Source organism: Cherax quadricarinatus, chromosome 1, assembly GCF_038502225.1.
Source record: "Cherax quadricarinatus isolate ZL_2023a chromosome 1, ASM3850222v1, whole genome shotgun sequence".
Taxonomy (NCBI): Eukaryota; Metazoa; Arthropoda; class Malacostraca; order Decapoda; family Parastacidae; genus Cherax; species Cherax quadricarinatus.
The window spans coordinates 40,086,939-40,096,938 of NC_091292.1; the positions used below are offsets into that span (position 1 = coordinate 40,086,939).

Sequence of the window (10,000 nt, forward strand, 5' to 3'; positions counted from 1 at the left end):
CCCAATCTTCATGATTTTGCATTTGGCGGGGTTAAACTCAAGGAGCCAGTTGCTGGACCAGGCTTGTAGCCTGTCCAGGTCTCTTTGTAATCCTGCATGATGCTCATCCGATTTGATTCTTCTCATTAACTTCACATCGTCCACAAACAAGGACACTTCTGAGTCTATCCCTTCCGTTATGTCATTCACATATACCAAGAACAGCACAGGTCCTAGGACTGACCCCTGTGGAACCCCGATTGTCACAGGCGCCCACTTTGACACCTCATCACGTACCATGACTCGTTGTTGCCTCCCTGTAAGGTATTTTCTTATCCATTGCAGTGCCTTTCCTGTTATGTGTGCCTGATCCTCTAGCTTTTGCAGTAACCTCTTGTGAGGAACTGTGTCGAAGGCCTTCTTGCAGTCCAAAAAATGCAGTCGATCCACCCCTCTCTCTCTTGTCTTACTTCTGTCACCTTGTCATAAAACTCTAATAGGTTTGTGACACAGGATTTTCCCTCCATGAAACCATGCTGGTTGTCAATTATACACTTGTTTCTTTCCAGGTGCCCCACCACTCTCCTCCTGATGAACTTCTCCATGACCTTGCATACTATACACGTTAATGATACAGGTCTGTAGTTTAGTGCCTCATGTCTATCTCCCTTTTTAAAAATTGGGACTACATTTGCCATCTTCCATACCTCAGGGAGTTGCCCAGTTTCAAATGATGTGTTGAAGATCTTAGTTAATGGTACACTCAATGTCTCTGCTCCCTCTTTAAGGACCCACGGAGAGATGTTGTCTGGTCCCACCGCCTTTGAGGTGTCAAGTTCGCATAGCAGCTTCTTCACCTCCTCCTTGGTTATATGTACCTCATCCAGCACTTGCTGGTGCACCCCCCTGCTCTGATTTCCTGGAGTCCTACTGGTTTCCACTGTAAATACTTCTTTAAATCTTGTGTTGAGCTCCTGACATACCTCCCAGTCGTTTCTTGTGAATTCCCCATCACCCTTCCTCAGTCTGATTACCTGGTCCTTGACTGTTGTTTTCCTCCTGATGTGGCTGTACAACAGCTTCGGGTCAGTCTTGACTTTCGATGCTATGTCATTTTCATATTGCCGCTGAGCCTCCCTTCTTATCTGTGCATATTCGTTTCTGGCTCTTCGGCTAATCTCTTTATTTTCCTGAGTTCTCTGTCTTCTGTACCTTTTCCATTCTCTAGTACACCTAGTTTTTGCCTCTCTACACCTTTGGGTGAACCAAGGACTCGTTCTGTTCTTCCCATTATTTCTGTTTCCCTTGGGAACAAACCTCTCCTCTGCCTCCTTGCATTTTGTTGCCATATAGTCCATCATTTCTTGTACTGGTTTTCCTGTCAGTTCCCTCTCCCACTGAATGTCTTGAAAGAAGTTCCTCAAGCCTGAGTAGTTCCCCCTTTTGTAGTTTGGTTTTTCCCACCCTATTCCTGCTGCTCTCTCCACTTGGAGCTCAACTATGTAGTCGAAGCACAGAACCACATGATCACTAGCTCCCACGGGCCTTTCATACATGATATCCTCGATGTCAGAACTACTCAAGGTGAATACAAGGTCCAGTCTTGCTGGTTCATCCTCTCCTCTCTCTCTGGTAGTGTCTCCTTGAGTGAGGTTTGTAGTCTCTGGCCCCCTAGACTGTACTCCGTCTGCGGTCTTCTTTGCCCGTCCCCAATCCTCATGACTTTGCACTTGGTGGGATTGAACTCCAGGAGCCAGTTGCTGGACCAGGTCTGCAGCCTGTCCAGATCCCTTTGTAGTTCTGCCTGGTCTTCTATCGAATGAACTCTTCTCATCAACTTCACGTCATCTGCAAACAGGGACACCTCGGAGTTTATTCCTTCCGTCATGTCGTTCACAAATACCAGAAACAGCACTGGTCCTAGGACTGACCCCTGTGGGACCCCGGTGGTCACAGGTGCCCACTCTGACACCTCGCCACGTACCATTACTCGCTGCTGTCTTCCTGACAAGTATTCCCTGATCCATTGCAGTGCCTTCCCTGTTATCCCTGCTTGGTCCTCCAGTTTTTGCACTAATCTCTTGTGTGGTACTTTGTCAAAAGCCTTCTTGCAGTCCAAGAAAATGCAATCCACCCACCCCTCTCTCTCTTGTCTTACTGCTGTCACCATGTCATAGAACTCCAGTAGGTTTGTGACACAGGATTTCCCATCTCTGAAACCATGTTGGCTGTTGGTGATGAGATCATTCCTTTCTAGGTGTTCCACCACTCTTCTCCTGACAATCTTTTCCACGATTTTGCATGATGTACATGTCAGTGACACTGGTCTGTAGTTTAGTGCTTCATGTCTGTCTCCTTTTTTAAAGAAGTGTGTGTGTGTGTGTGTGTGTGTGTGTGTGTGTGTGTGTGTGTGTGTGTGTGTGTCTGTGTGTGTGTGTGTGTGTGTGTACTCACCTAATTGTACTCACCTAATTGTGGTTGCAGGGGTCGAGACTCAGCTCCTGGCCCCGCCTCTTCACCGACCGCTACTAGGTCCTCTCTCCCCCTGCTCCATGAGCTTTATCATACCTCGTCTTAAAACTATGTAGAGTTCCTGCCTCCACTACATCGCTTGCTAGACTATTCCACTTCCTAACTACTCTATGACTGAAGAAATACTTCCTAACATCCCTTTGACTCATCTGAGTCTTCAGCTTCCAATTGTGACTCCTTGTTTCTGTATCCCATCTCTGGAAGAACCTGTCTCTGTCCACCTTGTCTATTCCACGCAATATTTTGTATGTCGTTATTATGTCTCCCCTGGCCCTCCTGTCCTCCAGTGTTGTCAGACCGATTTCCCTTAACCTTTCTTCATAGGACATTTCCCTTAGCTCTGGAACTAGCCTTGTTGCAAACCTATGTACTCTAATTTCTTGACGTGTTTGACCAGGTGTGGGTTCCAAACTGGTGCTGCGTACTCCAGTATGGGCCTGACGTACACAGTGTATAAAGTCTTGAACGATTCCTTACTGAGGTACCGGAACGCTATTCTCAGGTTTGCCAAGCGCCCATATGCCGCAGCAGTTATCTGGTTAATGTGTGCTTCTGGCGATGTACTCGGTATTATACTTACTCCTAGGTCTTTCTCATTGAGTGAGGTTTGCAGCCTTTGGCCACCTAGCCTATACTCTGTCTGCGATCTTCTTTGCCCTCCTCCGATCTTCATGACTTTGCATTTGGCGGGGTTAAATTCTAGGAGCCAGTTCCTGGACCACACATCCAGCATGTCCAGGTCTCTTTGTAGACCTGTCTGGTCTGTGTCTGATTTAATTCTCCTTATTAAATTCACGTCATCTGCAAACAGGGACACTTCTGAGTCTATCCCTTCCGTCAGGTCGTTCACATATACCAAGAAAAGCACTGGTACCAGGACTGACCCCTGTGGGATCCCGCTCGTCACTGGCGCCCACTGTGATACCTCATCACGGACCATGACTCGCTGTTGCCTCCCTGCTAGGTATTCTCTGATCCATTGCAGTGCCCTTCCTGTTATACGTGCCTGTTCCTCTAGCTTCTGTACTAATCTCTTGTGAGGAACTGTGTCGAAGGCCTACTTGCAGTCCAAGAAAATGCAATCAACCCACCCCTCTCTCTCATTTCTTACTTCAGTTACCTTGTCGTAAAACTCTAGTAGGTTTGTGACACAGGATTTGCCTTCCATGAATCCGTGCTGGTTGTCGTTTATAATCTTGTTCCGCTCCAGGTGCTTCACCACTCTCCTCCTCATAATCTTTTCCAAGACTGCATACTATACATGTCAGTGACACTGGTCTATAATTTAGTGCTTCATATCTGTCTCCCTTCTTGAAGATGGGGACTACATTTGCCTTCTTCCATACTTCAGATTGATGCCCAGTTTCAAGGAAAGTGTTGAAGATTTTGGTTAGTGGCACACGTAGTGTCCCTGCTCCTTCTCTAAGGACCCACGGAGAGATGTTGTCCGGTCCCACCGCCTTTGAATTATCAAGGTCGCTTAGGAGCTTTTCCACCTCCTCCTCAGTTGTGTGTAATTCATCCAACACTTGTTCGTATATCCCTTGTTGCTGTACACCACTGTTTCATCTTCCCGTTGTCCCTTCAGCCTCCACTGTAAATACTTCCTGAAATCTCATGTTGAGCTCCTCACATACCTCCTGGTCGTTTCTTGTGAGCTCCCCACCTTCTTTCCTCAGCCTGATTACCTGGTCCTTGACTGTTGTCTTCCTCCTGATGTGGCTGTAGAGTAGTTTCGGGTCAAACTTGACTTTCGATGCTATGTCATTTTCATACTGCCGCTGCGCCTCCCTTCTTATCTGTGCATACTCTTCTGGCTTGTCGACTAATCTCTTTATTCTCATGAGTCCATTGCCTTCTGTACTTTTTCCATTCTCTAGAGCACTTAGTTTTTGCCTCCCTGCATCTTCGGGTAAACCAAGGGCTCGTTCTGTCCTTCCCATTATTTCTGTTACCCTTAGGAACAAATCTTTCCTCTGCTTCCTTGCATTTTGTTGTTACAAAGTCCATCATTTCGTTTACTGATTTTCCTACCAACTCCTGTTCCCACTGAACCTCCTGCAGGAAGGTCCTCATTCCTGTGTAGACCACCCTTTTATAGTTTAGCTTTTCCCTTTCTACTCCTGTTACCCTCTCCACTTTTAGCTCCACGATGTATTCAAAGCTCATAACTACGTGGTCACTAGCTCGAAGGGGCCTTTCATATGTGATGTGCTCAATGTCTGAGCTACTCAGGGTGAACACGAGGTCCAGTCTTGCTGGTTCATCCTCCCCTCTCTCTCTGGTAGTATCCCTAACATGTTGGTGCATGAGATTTGCCAGCACCACATCCATCATCTTGGCTCTCCATGTTTCGGGACCCCCATGTGGCTCCAGGTTTTCCCAGTCAATCTCCCTGTGATTGAAGTCGCCCATGACCAGTAACTTCGCTCTACTTGAGTGGGCTGTGTGTGTGTGTGTGTGTGTGTGTGTGTGTGTGTGTGTGTGTGTGTACTCACCTATTTGTACTCACCTATTTGTGGTTGCAGGGGACGAGTCACAGCTCCTGGCCCCGCCTCTTCGCTGATTGCTACTAGGTCCTCTCTCTCCCTGCCCCATGAGCTCTATCATACCTCGCCTTAAAACTATGTATGGTTCCTGCCTCCACCACATCACTTTCTAGGCTATTCCATGGCCTGACTACTCTATGACTGAAGAAATACTTCCTAACATCCCTTTGATTCATCTGAGTCTTCAACTTCCAATTGTGACCTCTTGTGTCTGTGTCCCATCTCTGGAACATCCCGTCTTTGTCCACCTCGTCTATTCCGCGCAGTATTTTATATGTCGTTATCATGTCTCCCCTGACCCTCCTGGCCTCCAGTGTCGTCAGGCCGATTTCCCTCAACCTTTCTTCATAGGACAATCCCCGTAGCTCTGGGACTAGTCTTGTTGCAAACCTTTGCACTTTCTCTAATTTCTTGACGTGCTTGACTAGGTGTGGATTCCAAACTGGTGCTGCATGTGTGTGTGTGTGTGTGTGTGTGTGTGTGTGTGTGTGTGTGTGTGTGTGTGTGTGTGTGTGTGTGTGGTGTGTGTGCGTGTGTGTGTGTGTGTGTGTGTGTGTTTGTGTGCTTCTATGTATATAAATTTTGCTTTAATTAAAGCATTCAACTTATTCAAGCAAATTATCTACAAATTGATATGGACGCTATAAATCTTTTTACGGGAATAATAAATCATATAATCGAATTATTTTAATAAATTAGATGTATGATTCATTGCAGTTATTGTAGATAATAATTCTTCATTTATCAGTAGTATTGGAAATTAAATTTAAACGAGGTGGAGAATTTGGAGGAGTAATTTTTACTGTCATCCTGTGTAGACAGCGTTGGGAGAGCAAACAGTGAAGTGAACCAAGACAAGATTTCCCTGACATCTGAGCCAGTTGATGACGAAGAAAATGATCCCGCTAACTCAACCAAGGTATTGTGGTCATCTTTTGGACTTTATTTCGTAACTCTTCGTATTGCGCACACTCTCACATGCACACACACACACACACACACACACACACACACACACACACACACACACACACACACACACACACACACACACACACACACACACACACACCACATACAAACTGAGAAGAGAAAGAGGATGAGAATGTTTGCATGAAAGGTTAGGAGAGTGCATAAGGAGAGTACATGGAGAGGTGCACAGGGGATAGAGTGTGTCGGTGCAATATTGTAAAGAAAAACATTGATGGATAGAAGAAACTCATAGAATACTCTGAAAATTACTATGAAAACATAACAAATTTCCTTTCCTTCAGGCAGCGTTTGTGAGTGACGACTCAGAGAACAACTCAGAGAGCGACAACGGGAGCCCATCAGTGGTGTCTGGTCCCAGATTCAAACGCACAGCTCGCCATGGAGTTCGCCGCAGGACAGGCCGCGTAACTGTTCAGATTGCTAGGTCTAAGCACAGGATCTAGGCGTGATAACAGGCCTTGGATTTAGGCAGAAGACCTAGCCTTACTACCACAGCTGCTATTAGAGTGTCACAGTAGATGGGAATGCATATAAATCTCTCAAGGCTGTCCTGGGTTCTCAAGGCAGTCCTGGTTCCTCAAGGTTACCCAAGCTCCTTAAGGGTGCCTTAATTCCTCAAGACTTCCCTGGGTCCTCAAAGTTGCCCTGATTCCTCAAGGCTACCCTGGTTCCTCAAGGCTGCTCTGGGTTCTCAAGGTTTCCTTGAGTTCTCAAGGCTACTTTAAGTCCTCAAGACTAGCATGGATCCTCAAGATTACCCTGAATCCTCAAGGCTACCTTTGTTCTTCATGACTACCCTGAGTCCTCGAGGCTGGAAACGGGTTCGGCAGCTTTCGTCAACAGTCATCCACATATGTCAGTTGTTGACGTAATTTGAAGCTTATTAAATGAGGTCTTCTTCAGTTATGAGTTACACAAGAATGTAAAGACTGAAGAAAAATAATCTGGGAAACACCTATAGGTCCTCTTTCGAAAATGCCTACTTAAAATAAATATAATTTTGATTTTGATTTTTTTTTCACTTCACACAGTCTTTTAGGTGAGCAGGGTAACCAGCGCTGCTGAGAAGACAAAACAAGCGAGACTTAATAGATTTATGAATATTTACGCCTATTTCTATTGTCTTTACATAATATTGTGTAATTTCACTATGCCATTTGTTTACACTGTATTTAAATTATCCTAAGCATTCAACTGAGGACATGAAACTTTTCAAAGACTTTAGGAACAGAAACACTGCATCTGATATTAGAAACAGGGTAACAAAAAAAAAATGGAACATTGCAGTAGGTCTGCTTTCCAAGACTAGGGACGTCCAACTCACACGAAGTGGTTACATACTAATGAAAAAGACTCCTGAACAACACTATTAGAACATAAGAACTTAAGAAAGGAGGAACACTGCAGCCATGGTATAAGCTTTGATAACCGGGAGGTGAAGCACCTGGTCCATCACCAGGGTACTGAAGGAGCCGAATAATTCACCTCTCTGGGTTGGACAATAGGACACTTCGGGAGGTAGGGCTTCTCGATACCAACTACCTCCCTATAACATTATTCCAAACACCATTGTTCTGTGTAAATTCTTCCAGGAAGGATCATCCCTCACAGGGATATCCTTCAACATCCCCGAGGCATCCCAGCCATCTTTTCCTATTTCCCGGCATCCCCCGATCGCCCTCGAGCCCCGGCTCCTTGTGTCATTGCCCTGATGTAATTGACATCTTTGTTGTGAGGTTTAGGGTTCGATACGTAGTTGGTGCATATGGAGTAGTACACAACTGCTTTGTATGGAGTTTATTGGTAAACATTTCATTGTCTCATCTGCCAGTGAATCCTAAGTTGTCCCTCTCAATTAACGCCCTGATCTTGACTGAAGCTATACCCTGTGGGCAAGCTGAGGGCTTTGAACTGAATTGCTTATGAAAGATGCTCCTTTCACTTGAACCTTTCGTCAAGAAAGATCGTTCCAAACATAAAAAGATAAGGTAATATCTGTTCCATTATTACAGTTTCCTGATTCTGAAAAGCCTTTCTACCTGACAACAGATGCTAGCACCAGTGACATAGGTGATGTCCTAGCCCAAAAAGATTGATGGCAAGTATAGATAACCCAGTTGCATTTGCTAGTCGAGTCTTTTCCATGGCTGAGCAAAATCATTCTGTAACTGAGCAAGAAGCATTAGCTATCGTTTGACCTTTAAAACATTTCCAAAATAACACCTGCCATTACCCAGTCTATGTCTTGACAGATCATGCTCCAATAATTTCTTTGTTCCAGAATTGGCAAGATGGTCCTTGACCACACAAGAGTTCAATCCCACCTCTGCCACCGTTTTTTGTGAGAGTCAGGGTTCGAAACATAGTAGATGTGTATGTAATACACAATTGCTCCGTACAATGTTGACTGGTAAACAATGGGGTGTTTCATCAACCAGTGTATCCTAATGTGTGCCTTTCACTTAACTTCTGTATCCTGACAGAGGTTACACCCCGTGGGCTAGCTGAAGGTTCTGAACTGGAGGTTAGTGTCAGCGACCTTACAGTGGGATTCAGCTAACTATTGGCATACTATTGGCATCTTCGTAGAAGATTCCACGGCCTTTACCTGGAGTTTACCTGGAGAGAGTTCCGGGGGTCAACGCCCCCGCGGCCCGGTCTGTGACAGGTGCTTGTTGTTTGAGTCTTACAGTGTATGAGTGAACATGAAAGAAATGGTATGATGATACCGACAAGATGTGGAAAAAGACACTAATGTACATTTCAGGAAACGTTTCGCCACGAGTGGCTTCTTCAGTCCTCATACAGAGATAACTAAGAAAACGAGTATATATAGTAGCAGGAGTCAGGTGGAGTGTCGAGTGGGTGGTAGTAGTAGTAGTAGTAGTAGTAGTAGAAGTAGTAGTAGTAGAAGTGGAACTACTTCTACTACTACTCCCGTCTCACCACATTAGTTCCACTACTTCTACTGCTACTGCCACAACTTCGTCTATCCACGCAACACTCCACCTGACTCCTATATATACTCATTTTCTTAATTTTCTTTGTATTAGGACTGAAGAAACCACTAGTGGAGAAACGTTTCCTTTACTAAATGTCCTGAACTGTACATAAGTATCTTTTTCTACCTATGATTGAACAGTTTACTGTTCTGCCATTTCCCCCTGGTTAGCATTCCTTGTTTCTGCTCAGTCCACTTTCCCTTGTTACAGCAGAGGCATCTAGTCTTCTGTGTCTCTCGTGGTTTAGGATGGTACTACTCACTATAATTTCTGCTTGACCTGGTTGTGATCTTCTGTGATTGGTTGTACGCTTCCAGTTGTGTCTTGTGCCTGTTATTTTTTGTGTTCTGGACGAGTAGTAGTGGGGTATATTGGGCTATGTTGATTACGTATGGAGTCATGGTTGGATCCATATTATTCATGGTCTATTTTAAGTGTTAGTGGTTTCCTGGGTGTGCCTGATGTTTTAACCATTGGTTACTGATGCAGAATGTTGTTGTTGATAGAGGTGGCGACAGTGGTGGAGGTGGTGGCCGTAGTGTTGAAGGTAATTATGGCGGAGGTGGCAGTGGTGATGACTGTATTGGTGGTGTTGAAGGTGTTATGTAGCGGCAGAAGCAGCAATGGTGGCGGTACTGCTGGTGCTGATGATAGGAGTGGAGGTGGTGATGTCGGTGGTGGTGGGGTGGTGGTGCTGGCAGCATCATTTGTACTTATAAGAACATAAAAAAGAAAAATCACTGGGACAAGCCTACTGGTAGGTCCAAGTTATACCCACCCACACCCACCCAAGTAATTAATCTAACTCATTTTTGAAAGCATTCCAAGGTTTTCGCTTCACTGGCACTACACGAGTTTCTTCCACTCATCCACAACTTTATTATTATGCCAGTGCTTTCCTATATCCTTTCTGAACCTAGATTTTTCTAACTTAAACCCATTGTT

The 10,000-nt window shown here is 45.1% G+C and overlaps 1 protein-coding gene across 1 annotated transcript in view; it reads left to right on the top strand.

Moving 5' to 3' along the window:
* Positions 1–7,057, top strand: part of LOC128687901 (uncharacterized) — a 33,626-nt gene extending 26,569 nt beyond the window's left edge. The window contains exons 3-4 of the mRNA XM_070081446.1: positions 5,879–5,979; positions 6,335–7,057. Of these exons, the coding sequence (XP_069937547.1) occupies positions 5,879–5,979; positions 6,335–6,496 (263 nt within the window). The 3' untranslated portion in view covers positions 6,497–7,057. The remainder of the gene's footprint in view (positions 1–5,878; positions 5,980–6,334) is intronic.
* Positions 7,058–10,000: the final 2,943 nt, after the last annotated feature.